This window comes from Hakea prostrata, chromosome 9 (genome assembly GCF_041222555.1).
Source record: "Hakea prostrata isolate BN-2017 chromosome 9, UWA_Hpros_2, whole genome shotgun sequence".
NCBI classification, from domain to species: Eukaryota; Viridiplantae; Streptophyta; class Magnoliopsida; order Proteales; family Proteaceae; genus Hakea; species Hakea prostrata.
This window is the reverse complement of record NC_142608.1, coordinates 61,760,134-61,778,291: the sequence shown is the minus strand read 5'-3', so window position 1 is coordinate 61,778,291 and position 18,158 is coordinate 61,760,134. Positions and strand designations below refer to the sequence as shown.

General features: G+C 35.2%; 2 protein-coding genes and 1 pseudogene across 2 annotated transcripts; all 3 read right to left on the bottom strand.

Annotated features, from left to right (window-relative positions):
• Nucleotides 1-649: 649 nt before the first annotated feature.
• LOC149006016 (S-protein homolog 24-like) lies at nt 650-1,027 on the bottom strand. Its single transcript, XM_089136024.1, has one exon. The coding sequence runs from the start codon at nt 1,025-1,027 to the stop codon at nt 650-652; it is 378 nt and encodes a 125-aa protein (XP_088992150.1).
• A 7,151-nt stretch (nt 1,028-8,178) lies between these two features.
• LOC149006015 (uncharacterized) lies at nt 8,179-9,410 on the bottom strand. Its single transcript, XM_089135659.1, has one exon. The coding sequence runs from the start codon at nt 9,354-9,356 to the stop codon at nt 8,454-8,456; it is 903 nt and encodes a 300-aa protein (XP_088991785.1). The 5' UTR covers nt 9,357-9,410; the 3' UTR covers nt 8,179-8,453.
• A 6,498-nt stretch (nt 9,411-15,908) lies between these two features.
• LOC149006014 (zeaxanthin 7,8(7',8')-cleavage dioxygenase, chromoplastic pseudogene) lies at nt 15,909-16,298 on the bottom strand (annotated as a pseudogene).
• Nucleotides 16,299-18,158: the final 1,860 nt, after the last annotated feature.

Sequence of the window (18,158 nt, the reverse complement as noted above, 5' to 3'; positions counted from 1 at the left end):
CAAAAAAATTAGGATAAAGGGGAAAAATGACAACAGCAATTTTAGTTTGCAACAAAAAATATTATAAGGCGGGTTGGAAGCAATATTTTCAAAACATTTCACAAGTTAAGACCTTAATGTATATCTTCTATTAGGGTCTCTTAAAGGATTGTCCCTAACAAGTTTTGGTTTCATAATGAATTTTATAGCTTCATGATAATCCGACTCAACTAACAAGTGATAGTTTCTGAACATCGCTTAAGATGCGAATGAAATTTTTACATGTTTGTATGAAATTATCATGCTTAAGACCAATTTTCACCATAGAAAACATTCTAAGACACGTTTGAGGTCTAAACGCATTAAGATGATCATTTTTCAACAAATCATCATCGTATCCAAACTTGCGAGATCTTTGAAATGAGTGGTTGTGGCCCCAAACTGTTTGGAAATTCCACTTACAAATATTTGAAAAATAATATACACCAAATAAAATCTAAAATTATTCAAGGAAAAAAAATTTTGAATGGACACGACACTGTATTCAACACCAAAATATATGACATATTCTCCCTGCATGCAGTATTATTTGATGTTTATCTTTCCAGAACAAGGATATTTATTCTTCAAGAAGAAGATTACTTAATTCAGTAATAGAAAACTCAAGAAACTAGCGGTCCCAAGCGAAAATCATGTCTGCGTTGTCTGGATCATTGAAATTGTGGTTACCGTATAAGCCATCTTGTCTCGCCCACCAAAAACAAGTGTTGAGACATCTGAGCTTATCCCTGCTTTCGTCAAACACAACAAAATGGCCAAATCTGGCGTATCCCCAGTACATGTCACAGGAGTAGAGTGTAGTACCCAGGCGGTCTAATCCAAAATCCCAATGGGTTTCACCGCCCTGTAGCAGCCATTGCTCACCTAGATCATCATCAGCTGACTTACAGTGAACATTCAGCCAGAAATCATTCCCGAGGTCACTGAAGATTTTGACATGATATGTTCCAAGAATGCCAGCTTCAGAAGGCTCGAACAAAACAGTCATAGCCACCAAAAGAAGAAGAAGAAGAAGACGTGAAATGGCTTTGATCATCTTGAATGATTGATAATGTGGTTAAGGTGGTGATGTATAGGTCTCGTGCTCTCAATGACATAGCATCACTTAAATAATGAACTGGGCTCTCCTTTACAAGGAATTATGGAAATGAAATCCTATTATGAATTATCTCTTGATAAGATTTCAGATCTCTGTCAATGGTGACTTGATCATCGACAGCTGAATACCTTCTCATGCATCCATTCACTGTATCTTCCTTTTTTTTTTTTGCTCATTAGTCAATCACATAAAAATTATCTCGATTAATTAGTTTCCATATTCAAAGAAATCAAATAACTAATGAGGATTGTATAGTTGGGATTATCTACCCTAGGGAATGAGCAAGGAACCTATTTGAGCCAATCATGGGGTATAGTTCACATATCAGAGAGATTTTAAGATGACTACTACTCGTGACAGCTACAAAGTCACCATCTTTGAAGTTGGAGTTGGATGGAAATACAGTTAAGAAATATATACCCAGATGCAAGGTCTTGGCTTTCTGGGAATTAATTTCTATTGTCCATATTTGCTGTTGCTGGTTATGTTTTTGTTGTGGTAATAAACGGATACTATGGATCACAAAATAAGTAGATTTTATCGTTCCAAAATGCAAAGATTTACTTTTTAGGATATATTTCAAAAAGTATACACACCAAATGTCGCCCCCCAAAAACAAGTATCATCACACCTTTTAGCATCTCTGGGAACAAGTATTAGCTTCTATGGTCCATATTTGCTGTTGCTGGTTATGTGGTTGTTGTGGCCATATGGATTACAAATTATGTTTTATCGTTCCAAGATGCAAGATTGACTTTGGATATATTTCAAAAATACACACCAAATCCAATCTAATAACGGTTTTTTTTCCTTAGAAAAGGACATCATAGAGAATTGAATCACAACCTCTTCACTTAGAAGTGTTGGCTTTACTAATCAAGCAACTCCGCGATGATAATAATAATCGTTGACTAATGTTATAATGATAGAAGCTGTTTTAAAAGTGTGGATCAAGGGCTTTTGACATAATTTATGATGTTAATTTTACCAAATTTAAAAAAAATCAATAGTGCAAACCATTTTCATCTAAAAACAGAAAATTAAAAAAGTTTGGAAACCAATAGACATGAATGGAAAAATAAACTGTGTGGTCACTTAGCAAACAATAAAATAATTTTTATAGGAAAGGTGATGACTAAACAACCGTATGAATTTCTTGGTTGAACACTCGTAGAAATACTACCATGAAATTTTGTAGAATTAAATTGGAATAATCCATTAAAAAGGGTTTGCATTTAATTTAATAAATTCAGTGGTAGGATTTATTTACATAGCCTTTCAGCTACAATTATGTTACTTCTATAATATTTTAAAAGAACAGAGAAGAGATTCTTTTTTCACCCATCTTTTAACTCCATTCGTCTGAAAAACCACAACTACAATTTGTTCTAAAAGACACTAGAACATGCTGGCCGCTTTGTGCTTTACACTCTTGGGTTGATCCTACAAACCCTAAAATCAACTTCATAGAACAGACTTGATATTGATAAATGACAATAAATACCCAACCAACCACTCGTTTATGACTACCATGAAAAATTTCCATTAATAAAGTTCTACCATTGTTATGAAGCATAGAAGGTAGATCCATCTGAATGTATCCAACTGGAAACCTGTAGTTGATTCACTGAAGTGAATAGATTATTCAAGAAGATGAGCAAAATAATAATACCAATATCCACCCTGCAGTTTTATTTATATTTATCTGAATTTTTAGGACAAGAATGATTATTCTTCAAGAACAAGAACAATGACAAGAACAGGATCTAGTTCAAAACTTTTGGAGCTTTGGTTGTATCCCAAGGGGTATACCATACTGGGAAGGGCTTATCTTTGCTGCTACCATACAAGCCACCAAGTCTCACAAACCAAAAGCAAGTATTATCACATCTCTGACCATCTCTGGAAACTTTAAACACATCGTAAACGAGATGTCTATCTCCCGTCCAAAAATTACAGAAGAAGAGTGTTGTCTGCCATAAGTTTACTCTAAAATTGAAGTTGTACACCACGCCGGATGCCATCTCCTTCTCACCTAGATCATCATCACCAGATTTACAGTGAACTCTCAGCATGGCTTTATTTTGGAGCTCATTGGTGATTTTGACATGATATGTTTCAAAAAAATTAGCGGCATCTTCAGAAGATGCGAACGAAACAGTACTCATGGCCACCACAAGAAGGAGAACTGAAAAAGCTTTGATCATCTTCATCTTGCTGCTCTTTCTTCAGCACTGATCAATGTGGCTAAGGTGATCTATCGAGCTTGTGTTCACAGTGCATGGTAGAACCCTTAAATAATGAACAAAGCTAGTTCTCGTACCTTTACATGGAAATTAATGATATCTTCTAGTAAATAAAATTGGATAAGATTTCAGAGCTCCCTATGTGGTGACTTGATCATCAACAGCTCAATACCCTTATCATGCATTCACTATACATGGTTCATTTGGGTGTCAAGATCGTGTGTATCTTCATTTTTACCAGCTTCTCAAAATCAACCACTAGTGATTGACTGTAATTCTTGTTGGTAAATCTCTCCCATATAAATCATCTTGGTGATTGATTTCCATATTCAAAACTGGAACCGAAACCAAAACCATCGATACATATATACATATATATTCCCATATCATATGTACCTTTTAGGGTATTATTAATCTTATATAGTTGGAAAATCACTGAAATGTTTTTTTGGAGAAATTATAGCATTCTCAAAAAAAATGGGATCTTGATTTGTTTTCAGAAGGAAAAAAATCTATTTTTTTTTGGAAGAAAGAGAGAGAGAGTTTGATATAATGTCTATGTGCATTTTCTTGCTTTGGAATTCAAGGTATCAATGAATCAGGAGAATAAAAGGGGTAGATTTGACATTTTAGAGTAGTAATCAAATCTTAAAAGGGATGTGAGCATAAAATTTAGAACATTAAACACTTCAGTTTACAAACTATTATGTTTGCACTCTTAGAAGTTTTCATTATTACAAGTATCCGTGGTGCCTAATACCGTAGCTTTAAATAGAAATGGACACTTAATCAAAAAATTTGAAAAAATGTCCAAAATAGCTAGACTATATAATGCCACGTATAAATTTCCTAATTTTTTTATTCAATTTTTTTGGTAATAGTTTTTTATTTAATTTAGGGGAGTTCTCAGCCTCAGCCCTTTGAATTAGTCTATAAAATTAATGTCGTCCCCTAAGGTACTCAATTTATCAATTAGGACCCCTACCCTATATGGTGAAAATATATCAAGGAAACCCCCTACCGTTAGGAGACACAGTTAAGTGTTGATGTAAGTGAAATATTTCAAAATGACCAAAATAACCTTGAACAAAAAATCCTATGGTCGATTTGTTTCTTCATCTCTTTCTATCGTTTGCAACATAATTCTCTTCTCCTATTCATAAATCTTTGCAAAGTTTGAGAGATATGGTTCTTGGATAGTACTTTTAAACTTAGAATGTGGGGATAATATTGAAAATAGATAAATAAAAACTAACAACAATTAATCTCCGGGGGTTGCTCAATTAGTATAACCAACTAGGGGTGGAACCAAGATTCACCATTGGGGGGCGGGGGAGGTGGGCGAAGAATGAAAGTCCAAATAACCTTCCCATTGGGAAAACACTAATACTTTTCACCACACATATGTATGGGTCCTTATAAGACCCACTAGGAGTTCCACCTCTGAATTATTTTATTATATTAAGGCACACACCCACATATATTTTGTGGGGCCCAACACATATTTGAAAAAAAAATGTAAATTATTGATAATGATTTTTTTTTCCTAACAAAACATAGGTAATTAAAGCAACAATAGAAAGAAAAAATGACTCATGACTTCAACCCTAAAAAGTTAGATGTAAACCAAAATTTTCTTTGGTAAGAGATGCAAACCAATTTTCCTTTTTTTTTTTTTTTTTTTTTTTTTGGGGGGGTAGGAGATGCAAATCAATGGTACTTAGCTACTTTAGTAGTTATAAACATTTTATTCATAATATAAAATCAAATAACAAAAATTACAAAAGAAATAAAGAAACAGATAATATAAAATCAAATAAAAAGAATAACAAAAAAATGAGAAAAAGAAAAAAGATAAATAAATTGAGAAAGAGAAAGAGTACCTAATTGTGAAGAAGATTTTTTTTCCAAATTTTCCTTAACCCATGCTTATAGAAAGGGAAGAGAATAAATAGGAAGAAAAGAGGAGAGAGGAGAAAACAAATAGGAATTGAGGAGTTAGTTTTTAATTAGGAATGACATTTTGAATACCTAATAATAACCTTTTTCAAAAATTTATTTAACCCACATTTATAGAAAGAGAAGGGAATAAATAGGAAGTAAAAGATGAGAGAGAATAGAGGGGAGAATAAATAGAGGATTGAGGAATTAGTTTGAAATTAGGAATGACATTTATGCCAATTATTTTACCTTTAAAAATTGTTCTCAATATTGGGGGAGGGGGCCAATAGTGATATTTCACATGTGGGAAAAAAAAACTGAAAAAATTAAAGAAAATAATCAAAATTTTCAAAAACGGGGGGAGGGGTGTGTGGCCTCAATGTAGGTCCTATTAAACCAATGCTTCATAATTATGAGGTCAACAATTTGAATCTCTCCACGGCCGAAGTCATGCCCTATATTTAAAGCATATGTAAAAAGTTGCCCCTTAAAGATGTAGTTAAGGTGCGCATATGCTGGTCTGTGTTAACCTCAATTTAAAAAAAATAAAAAAAACATAAAAAAGGGGCTACTAACAATGTTAGTAATAGGGGACCTGACGGTGTTATTACTAAGGGGTCTGACTGATAAGTTGAATAACTCAAGGGATGTCATTAAGGGATAGGGACTGAAAATTTCCCTTTTTTTTTTGCCACCGGTCCAGGTTTGCCCGACTAACCGGGTTAGACAACGTGGTGGGTGAGTGTCCGGGATTCCCCAAGGTTTTGATACCGGACCCTTGAGTGAACCAAGGTTACCACTGGCAACCCCCTTTAACTTGAGAAAAAGAATATATCTCATGCTCAGGAAGTAAAAAAGGGTGATATGAAATGCTGAAAATACAATAAAGTTTGAGTCATTATGTAATCCCATCACTCTAATGGTAAGGGTATGGTCGAGACATGATAAGAAACACATGCAATGAAAACACACTAGATATAATATAATAGTTTGCAAAACCTAATGGGTGTATATGTGACTTACTGAAAATAGTATGTACGAACCGATTTGATTTGATCCGAATGGTTTTGGGTGAGTTTTTTGGTATCTGAGGTTCATCTGGGTTAGCTTGTGCGCACCTTGATTACATCCTTGGGGGGAGTCTTGTCATCCGTAAATGTCAAACCCATGACTTATCCACTGAGAAGTATGGATCTTACCACTCTACCAACCCTGCATTGACAATTTTGTTCCAAGACATGGTTCTACTTGCAATGCAAGCTTTTATTCCAATCTAATGGTCAAGACATCAACGGCCACTCATAGTCAACAACTTGTGATTCCCTCCTACAAGTCAAAGCAGCATCTCCAATAATATAGACAAGCTTATTTTACACAATTCCAAGAACATTCCTTCTTTGTTTAGATGGATCATTTGAATTCTCAATAACAAAGCTAAAATACACGCAGAGAGCAAAGCATATTCCAGAGAAAAGGGAGAATTAATTTAGCTTTCCACCATTCTCTATACGATCTAAGTTTTCTGAGGTTCTCTTTGGTTGACTACAAAGAGGAAAGAATATGGTTACTACTAGGGTTGCAACATGATTGAATTGGGCCAGACCAGTCTCTGACCTTGATTCTAACGCTGATTTTATTGAGTTAGGCCAAATTAGGTTAGGTTAACTGTTCAATGCTTATATTGATTGTGATCCTCGCCATACAATAGTAAATCAATATCCAACATTTGTATTGTTGTCTTATATTTACTGAAAAATTTGAACTCAGACCGTGTTTGAACTTATTCAGACTATCCTAACGAACTTGCATCTATAAATGAAGGATGAAAAGCAATGAGAAACACTAAAACATACTCAAATTAGATCTCATTGTATATAAGTTGTTTACTGCAAGGGTTTTCACCCGCAAACCATTCGTTGAGTCGATTTCCATTCAAAATTAATCTATTTTCTGGTGAAGAAAGGGTTGTCAAGTAAACCAAGAGATTGAATTCCCAATTATGATCGACTTATAAAACGTTTGGTCCATACTTCTTTACATTTATCATGGATGACGAAACTAAGAGTGTTTCAGATGAAGTCCCATTTGGTATTCTATTTAGTGATGATAAGGGGGATGACATCTAAGTTAATGCATTGGAGATCTATAAATTAGAAAGAAGAGGTTTCTTTAGTCAAACTATGATAAATATTGATATAGTAAGACCACCAAAGAGTTGTTTGGTTGGTAGTCACAAATGCCACTTAGAGAACATGTCAGGTTCAACTTTCTTTGATAGTATCTGTAATAGTTCTTACTCCCTTTTCATAAAAAATAATTCTCCCTAATATTGCTTTCATTGTACATTTAAGAGGAAGAAGACTGACCTTGAACACCAATAAAATAGACTTCATTAATGTATGATGGCAGGAATCAAAGTAAAGCTATCTTCTGGGTCTTGCGTCGGTCCCAAGCCACACACTATGGGCCGTCTCAACCAGCAAAATTCAACAATCAAGATTCAATTTTGACTGAGATTTCGTATATGACGGTCCAAATCTCGGCTTGATGAACGCATGACCCAAGCAATTTCGCTCTCTTCTACCATCAAATCTGAGTCCGTTTACTTATGGCATGAATCAAAGTAAAGCTAGTTCTTACCATTAATATGACTCTCGATCAAAAACCAAGAAAATCTGATTCCATTTCAAGCAATGGCGAGGCAACAATTTTATCCAATACCATTATCCTGTGTGAGGTTGGGGATTAGGTCCCCACTTTCATTGTTCGTAAGTATAAGAATAGAACCCAACCCCACATCATCCCTTACCTTGACCAAAAAAAACCAAGAAATAGAAGATAAGAGAAAGTTCCTGGAATAATACCAAACTAGTAACTGAAGTAGTAAAAGTGTATACAACCTTCCCCAGTTCCTTCCATCATCAAACCAAATGATACCAAACCCACTACCAAAAAAAAATATACCCAACCCATAAAGTAAAAGTTAAAAACAAAAAGCCTAACCAACACGCAATGAATCTTAGCATAACTGCAGATTCCGGCGACCAAGAATTTGTATATTATTTCTTGAAGAAAAGAAAAAAAAAAAAAAAAAGAGAAAATTCTGATCAACCCATACTGTGAGCACTTCAATAATCATCATCACCACCATCAAATCCACCATCATCATCACCACCACGGTAATTATCATCATAGCCCAGATCATCTTCAACCTTCTCTGCTGCATCATCTGCGATCTTATCCTCAACATATTCCGCTCCTTCTGCCAATGCTAGCCCACCCAACACACCTGCAACAGCACCCACGGCCAAACCCGTTCCCATCCCACCAAATTTACTCTTCTTCTTCTCCTCCACCGCTCCGCCGCCGTACCCATATGCCGACTGCTGGCCGTACCCATACGCCGACTGTTGGCCGTACGCCGGAGCATATTCTCCCGGCGGTGGCGCCCCTCCGTAAGGTGGTGGCGCCGCTCCGTAAGCCGGTTGAGAGGAATAGGGATAGCCATAAGGAGAAGGAGAGTAGTCTCTCGAAGCAGAAGCGGATGGTGGCGGAACGCCATAAGAGGGTGCGTTGTATGGATCCGGCGCACGATAGCGAGGGTTCACCACCATAATTTTCGCCTCTAACTTGCCATGTGGCCTGCCGGAAGGTCGCCGGATCTGGAGAGTACGGAAAACCGATTCGCCGACGCCGACTTCGTCGACGATCTCCCTGAGTGGGACCCTCGCGGAACCAATCAAGGGCTTGGTATCTTCGGCGGCGTCGGCTTGGACGATGTCGATGTAGAGAGTCGCCTCCTCGATCGGAACGGTAACCGGAACGACAAGCGTCTCATCCCAGTTGGGACATGTGTCGCCTTCACGATCGACGCGGGTTGAGACCTTAGCTTCGGGATCAACCCAGACGACGGCGTAGGGCTTGAGAGGGCCATGCCGCCAGTTGACGTTCTTGAGGTCTCTGGCGGAGGAGATGGTGACTTTGACTTCCATGGAAGCTCTTGATGGTTGGTAATCGTAGCCGTAAGACATCGTTTGAGCGAGGGAGATCAGACTTCAGAGAGTCAAGTGGTTCTGGTTTGTGATGCTTCACAGAGTGGAATTTATAGGTTGAGCGTTCTAAAATACCCCCCATTTTTTGACATAATTACGAAAATGCTCGTGAGAAGCGACGCTTGGATAATGGACCGGGTCAGGGGGAGATCCATGTTTCACTTGTAGAATGGATTTCTCACTTTCTCTTTCTCATTAGTGGTTGTTCCGTCTCCCCAAACAACGACGTTTTACGTTTTGTTTAAGATTTAATAATATAAAGTTGTATCATATCATAACAAATCTTCCTATGGAGGGCGACAAACTAAACATTAACTCACGGTATTTACGTTTTGGAATAAAATATTACCTTCCCCGGATGACCCGATTCACTCACCTTGTTAGTTGTTGGACCGGTCCATCTGCTACATTCTAGATTGTACATATCAACGGTCCGATGAGTTTACTGGTCCGGCTCTAATCCTAATGTCATGGAGTCGGACCGTTAAAAGAACCGGCAATGTAACCTAGAAATGGATAAATTGGTACCCATAGATCCGCAATTTATTTTATTCTTCTTTTTTTTTTTTTTTTTTTTTAACGAAAAGGAAATAGCATATCAATTTGTTTTATTCGGCCAAAACAAATTAGTAATAATTTGCGGATCTATGGGTGACTCTTGGTGCCCAAGCTTTACCTTTCAACCATCTTAGGAAGCCAGTGTTTCATAATTTGGAATATGGAACGGAATCTGTGAGTGCCGATTCGAGATCCGATTTAGATCGGTGACTACCGAGTCTAATCTGAATAAAACCATTGGCGGGGAAGGAAATATTGATATACGAGCACGTGACGTGTCCCTGTCATCCCGTGATGTGAAATATTCCCTTTCTGTTATTCCATTTCCACGTAATGGATGGATGGATACAATTTCTTTTCATTCTTAATTAAAAAAAATAAAAAATAAAAAAAGAAAAAGAAAAACGAAAAATCAAGACACGGTGTCTACGCGTGTAAGGAAATGATAGAGAGTTGGTTTGGAGTGGGGGGTGACGGAAGGAATTTGCTTGGTGAAGAAAAATGTTTATTCCGTAATTTATTTATGAAATTATATTAAAAAATAAATTTGGTAGAAGAAAAAGTTGGGAAAGCGTTAGAAAGTGTTAGCGTGGCAACCACTATACCAACAACCTATAACTCTTGAATTTTTTCTTGGAACATTTAATGGACAAGCATCAAACATTGAATTTGCTCATCTAGAATCTCTCAATGAGTGTATATTGAATTATACGTCATGTATAGTATTTTAAATTAAAGGCACTCATTGGGTACATCTAATCCTACGGTGAAAATAATATAGGATTAGATGAAATATTGATCATTACCTAAATTTTGACCCAAAAAAAATCATTACCTAAACAATCTTATATATAGAAAGAGATATTTAGGTAATGATCAATATCTCTTAATAATGAGATCAAGGGTTTGACTCTTTTTAATGGTATATATAATATATTTTTTTATATATATAAAAAATGCTATTATAATAAACTATTACATGTTTCTACGAGAAAAAAATTACATGCAGCTAAATCCTATTACACGTTGGACGCTCATTAGGATGATTTTGTTCACTTTGTGTGTCTTGTATTCTGCAGATCTATACAATCATAGTTGTGTTGTATTTGTAATTGGATCTGATTTTGGTCAATTGCTTGTACATGAATACAATTGTAATTACATATGGATTAAGGCTTTAAGTTGTCTTATAATAATATATTTACGATAACCTAGATAAATCATTCCCTGCTAGGAATTGATGAACCCAAACCGAGAATAGGGATTGAGGTCAACTTTTACTGAAAGTTCATCTATTGGAGCAAAGTTACCATCAAGGACGTGGTAGTTTTGGGGTTTATATTATTTATTTATTTATTTATTTCAATCAAGGGCATGCCCTGAGAAACATCTTCTTGAGGTTATTTCAGTTGGTCTAAACTCAGTGGAACCCAAAATAATGTTTAACGGTTAGAATTCTGGTGACAGCAAAATAAGTTTAGAATGTAGAATCAAAGCTCTTGTTTGTGACTGGGAAAAAAGAATTCATGCGGCAGGGTCCTTGGGGCTACGAACGGAGAATTGGATAGATATATCTCTTCTGAACTGGTGTCATAACATGAGCTCGCAATTGAACAAGGTTAATTCTCGGTGGTTTATGTCGATTTTCATTATAACATGCTATTTCATTTGGAAAGAAAGGAATGAAACATTGTTCAATCTGAAAAAACCTAATCCCGTGAAGGCTTTTAGAAAATATTAAATATTGGATTAAGGTTTTAAAACTACAAAAGGAGGATGAAAATTCACACCTAATTGCTTTCCCTTTTCATGAAAATTCTAATATGTTAGATGAGAATGGGTGTCATTGTATACCACTTCTTAACAAAAATGTCTTAATTTGTGCAGGGATTTCTAGCCAGCAACTAAAAGTAGCATGTTGGAGTAAGGGGATATGCAAGGAAGGACATATCCAGTATGTCAATTTTGGGAAAGGAAAAACAACAGGTCTTTTGGAAGCCATGCTTCGTGGAATACAAGAAGGCTTAATTGAGGCAGCAGAAAGGGGACTAAGGATAGAAGAAGTGTGGACCAATAATCCACACTTAAAAACTCTGTTACCAAGACCAACAAGAGAAAGCTGGCCAATAAGGAAATTATCAATGTTATTAGAATTGGCAAAGACAACAAATCTGATGAAATTTGATAATATCCCAAACCCAGTACTCCAAACCTTTTTTGAATGGTATGCAAATATGGCAGTCAATCAACTAGATGATTGTAATTGGATATGATTTTGGTCAATTGCTTGTACATGAATAAAATTGTAATTACATATGGATTAAGGCTTTAAGTTGTCTTATAATAATATATTTAGGATAACCTAGATGAATCAATCCCTACTAGGAATTGATGAACCCAAACCGAGAATAGGGATTGACGTCAACTTTTACTGAAAGCTCATCTATTGGAGCAAAGTTACCATCAAGGACATGGTGGTGGTTTTGGGGTTTATTTATTTATTTATTTTTCTTTTCCCTTTTCAATCAAGGACATGCCCTTAATATGTTTTGTGACTTCACTTGAACTCTTTGCAAGAGAAACATCTTCTTGAGGTTATAAGACTCATTGGAACCCAGAAAAATGTTTAACGGTTAGAATTCTGGCGACAGCTGAATAAGTTTAGAATGCAGAATCAAAGCTTTCGTTTGTGTCTTTTGAAAAAACTTGTATACCCATGTAAATCTTGTTATGTGTCCTATGGGAATGTTTAACGGTTAGAATTCTGGAGAAAGCTGAATTAGTTTAGAATGCAGAATCAAAGCTTGTTTGTGTCTTTTTAAAAAGCTTGAATACCAATGTGAACGGTGTTGTGTCTTGTGGAAATGTTTAACGGTTAGAATTGTAGAGAAAGCTAAATAACTTTAGAATGTAGAATCAAAGCTTGTTTGTGCATTTTTAAAAAACTTGAATACCCATGTGTACTGTGTTATATGTCCCATGGAAATGTTTAACAGTTAGAATTCTTGCAAAAAAATGAAATTTAGAATGCAAAAGCAAAGCTCTTGTTTGTGTCTTTTTAAAAAGCTCGAATACCCATGTGATCTGTGTTATGTGTGTTGTAGAAATGTAACGGTTAGAATACTGGAGAAACCTGAGATTCAAAATGCAAAATCAAAACTCTTGTTTGTATCCTTTTAAAAAATTTGAATACCCATATGAACATGTGGAAAAAACATGTGACTTACGAAAATGTTTAACGGTTAAAATTCTAAAGAAAGCTCAAGTTTAGAATCAGAATCAAAGCTTTTATTTTATTTTATTTTTTATTTTTCTGTCCTTTCGAAAGACTTGAATACAGATGTGAACCATGTTATGTGTCTTGTAGATAATTTAATTTAGGGCCTGTTTGGTTACATGAGTCTGGAAATTTCAAATATCTAGAGATTTCAAATCTATAGATTTCAAATCTATGGAGTTATAATTTATAAAATTAGATGTTTGGTTGTGAAATGAAATTTGTGAATTCATCCTAAAAAATTATGTGATCGACGTGATTTTTGTGAATGTGTAAATGTATAGCTTTTTTGAAATCTTTGGATTTCACCCTTTACCCATAAATCTACAGATTCACGTTTTTAGTGTAAAAAGGTGAATCTTTAGATTTCATGAATCTAGAGACTTTTACAACCAAACAGGTATAATTCTCAGATTCATGTAACCAAACAGGACCTTAAAGAAAATTTTCTGATTTTCAAATTTTTGGTATGAAAGATGTTAGAATAAGTGGCTTTAAAATAGAAAAACTGGTAGGTTTTCAGGTTTCAAATCAATATCATAATAAATTTTAAATTTTATAAATCAATGAGCAAGTGTCATTTAAATAAAAATAAATAATATTTAAATTGAGGGCGTGAATCTGTCCATTAATGTAAATCACACCACCAAACAACAATTTCTTTTCCCCTCCCCTTCTTATTCCAAGAAAACTAGCACTTATTATAGTCACCAAGATTCAATAATTTACAAAAGAAAATTATCTCACACATCACATAGCTAAGGTAAAGAAAAATGTTTATCCCAATAATGTTCATTTATATATCATAATAATATGAATAAAATAATATAGTCATTGAAGAAAGTTCCTAGGTTTGCTTTCTTCTAAAGTCTTTTACTTTTTCCAATCCAAAATTTAGATAATTGTGTCCAGCTAAGTATTTTAATGTATCAATGCCTCAACAACTCCACTCAGGTCTCTCAAGGGTCTGTACAGTTTTATTTAAAATTAGAAATGGATTTTCGAAAAAAACTAGGTTGGAGTTTTCAAAAAGTGTTAATAATTATTGTGAGAAAAAGTCAAACACATGAACTGGATTTAAAAAACATCGTGATATTTTGCAAGAAACTCACGATACATCGCTAATTTTTTTTCTAATGTCATTTTGGAAGGTATTTCAGTTCGATTAGTAGTGAACCAATGAATATCGCCATGTTTCAGCAATATTTCATTGATATTTCCTTCATGGGTACAGAATAAAAATAAAGTTGGGTAGCATTAGAAACTATGGCAGCCACTAAAATAAACAAGCTAAAGTTTAAATTTTCAAAGAACATTTAATGGATAAGCATGAACATTATATTTGTTCCTCTGGGAATCTTCCAATGTGTGTTGAATGAGTTATAAGATTCAATCACGTGTAATATAATAAATCAAAGGTACTCATTGAGTTTATCTAATCTCTAGATGAAAATATTACATGTGGCAACATCACACGATTGTTTGATTAGTAATGACCAATATGTGAAAAGCGTCATTGTATTGGAAAAAAAAATCTCTTAGTAAAAAGGTCATGGGTTTGACTTTCTCTAATAGTATATATATAATATCCTCTCCCTTTATATATAAATAGTGCCCTTGTAACAAATCATTACACGTTTCTAGAAGAAAAAAAAATTACAAGCGGCTAAATTCATCCAAAAAAAGGAGCCAAACTCGTCGAACATTTGCCCTTCATGTTACTGTTGCCTTACCATTTCTCCTAGTGAATGTTCAACAAGTTCCAAAATTCAGTCACATATGATATTCTAATTTAAGGGTATTCATCGTATTTTCCCTAGTCTTTGAATTAAAATATTTCAAATAATGACCCCGAGGGATGGCTCAGTTGGCAAAGCCCAACGCTTCCACATAGGAGGAGGTCAGAGTTCGAATCCCTTCGGGGCCAGGGGCGAAGCCTCGCCTATATTAATTATATAAAAGTCGCCTTGAGGATGTAGTCGTGGTGCGCGCAAGCTGGCACTATCTGAAAAAAGGCGTCAGCAGTTGTTTGGGTCGGTTTTAGTTTGGGCCTTTTGGTTTAAGATGAGTTTGTTGTATCGATTTTGAGACCATTAACAACCCATTAGCGTCTAAAATTAAACTATATTTTAGGCTTAAGTGCTGGGCTTAAGCTTGGGGCATATAGTACACAAAAATTTGCCCATAAAGAAATACGTAATTAAGTCCCATGGGCTAAACCAGCATGGCAACACTAATGCTTTGATTAAAGAATAATCCGTTATTGCACTTAACTTCTAGTAGAGTAAACATCTCTAATGTCTTATTTATTTCAATCAAACAATAAATTTCACTAAGTATAATCTTGTATTTCATAATCTTTACAGAAAAGTATAACATGGGAAAAAACATGAAGGGAAAAAGTGACATAGCAATACATCTAATGAAAAATCCAAAGAGGCCCACATCAACCATACGATATATCATACAACCAAGAACATGTTCTTGGTGTCTTGGTGTTCTCAACCTGTAAGAGTGTAAGGTCTAGCTTTACCACCCCAGCTATCTTGGGTGTTCCTTGCACATAATGGAATCCTTGGAATGATCCTTGCCTTCAACTCTATCCGTACCTTCTCTACAGATGCATGGTTCAACTCCATTCTATCAAACCAATGTTCTTCTATATATGGACAACATGTTAGGTGCAACTAGAACAATTACATCATCTTCCTCCTCCCAGGCATTAATGGCATGAATGAAGTGAGTCCAGGCACATTGAACCACTTCATTTCTGATTCATCCTTGGCATACCTTCGAATGACACCAATCCTTGGCACCTTCTCAAGGTGTGACTTCATAATTGGCTTTCCTTCCAAGATTGCCATCAAATTCACTTCCATCTGTATATCTGGAAACATTGCATACCTTTTGGTAATTGCAAAATCATGAATCAAGAACTGCCGAGTTAAAGAGAAGATAGGCACTTCTGATTGTTTCAAGCCATTTGAATCACAACAGAAGTAGGTTAGGAATGGACGCTTGAGGTTATAGCAGAAAGCAAATGTCTCAACTGTATCTGGGTCTTCCTTGGGATATTGGGCTGTCATGACGACCCGTGGTCTTAATTTCACCAGCTTCATCTAGTGAAAGAGCATAGGGAAGATCAGTCTCACCAAGAGCAAAGAGTCTATTACCAAAGAAAGTCAGGCTTGTATTGGCATTGCCATTCCCTCTTGCTTTAAGGTTCTTGCAGCAATGAACATGCTTTGGATCAATGAAGTTGGCAAAAAGAGGTTTGATGAAACTGTTGATGTATCTTCAGACACATTGAGGAAGGAAGCCAGTAGAGATGACAACCCAGATTGAAGCTTGGTTCCTACTCTTGTTACATTTTGGGAACTCACTTGAACTCCTATAACTGGGGAAGAACTGAGGTGGGGTTTGCAAGAGAAACATCTTCTTGAGGTTAATTATTTCAGTTGTTCTGAGATCAATGGAAGGCAGAAGCATGTTTAACAGTTAGAATTCTGGAGAAATCTGAAGTTTACAATGCGGAATCAAGCTTGCTTGTGTCTTTTTGAAAGACCTGAATGCCTGTATAAACCATTTCATGTTTCATGTGGATAACTAAATTTAAAGGAAAAGTTTCTGAATTTAAATATGTTTGGTATGGAAGAGATCGATGTTTGAAGTACTGGCTTTAAAATAGAAAAAAAATTCTTGTCTTTATACGGAGGGACGGTAGGGGTATAAACGGATCGGATAGTGGTAATACATATCTGCATCCTATTATATTCGAACGGATTCGGTTAATATCTTATCGGTTTTTGGACGGATTCAGTTGGATTCTAATGATAATTAAATAATTATTTTCTTAAATAGATTCTTCTAAATGGGTTGAATGCAAATTGGATACAAGTTTTCAACTATCTGTTGACATTTTTACTATTCTGTTTGTGAGGCTAGGTTTGAAATTTAAGAATTTAACAACTCTGAAAGATAATTTAGCAGAAAATTTAGAAAAATAGTCAAATATGTGAAGTAAAAAATAAAAAAAAAAAATCCAAACAAGTAACTTAATCGGATAATTTAACCAAACGGATAATAATTGGTAAGAAAGGGGTATACCACATCTGCATCTTATAAGTAATCGGACCAATTCGAATACCATTAAACTGATGCAGATACGAATTTGGAATTCGGTTATCCATTTACATCCCTAAAATTTAACCGAAAAAAAACTATGTGACTTAATTTCAAGTCAATGATGTAATATATTTTATAAATCGATAAGCAAGTTTTATTTAAATAAAATAATAATATGTAAAATGAGAGTGTGAATCTATCCATAAATGTAAAATCAAATCACAAAACAAGAAATTCTTTGTTAAAGATGATGTTCTGATGGTATTCCCAATAACAGATTCTTCAATTTATAAGAATTCTAATTTCTTCCCCGTGCTTAATCATTTTTGATCTGTAGAATAGAACTCTCGTGCTTGACTTTAACTCTCGTATTGGATGGCTAAGCAAGTGCATCCATTAGCTTCCAAACCTAGGGGTCATGGAACCAAGAAACTTTCTCTTTCTCACTAGAGATTCATAAATAGCAATTGTTATAATCCCCAAGGTTCAATATCACAACAATTTACAAAAGAGGATTGAAGAAGATTATCTCACAAACCAAATAGAAACAGCTAAAAGATTTACATAATTCACCGAAGGCAGTTGCCCCTATGGCTAAACGATAAGATGATTTTTCATTATTTTGATGATAATAATACAAACCTAATTAGATCAGGGTTGAAAAGGTATATAATACTTTTACTATTGCATGTATTTCCCTGGCAATGCAGTGAAAAGACTCAGACCTTATGTCAAGAAAAGGGAGCAAGAAACACACGCACATAAGCATAAGACAATTGTTACATGGTTCATGAGAAAACTATATCCAAGGTTGAGCAGAG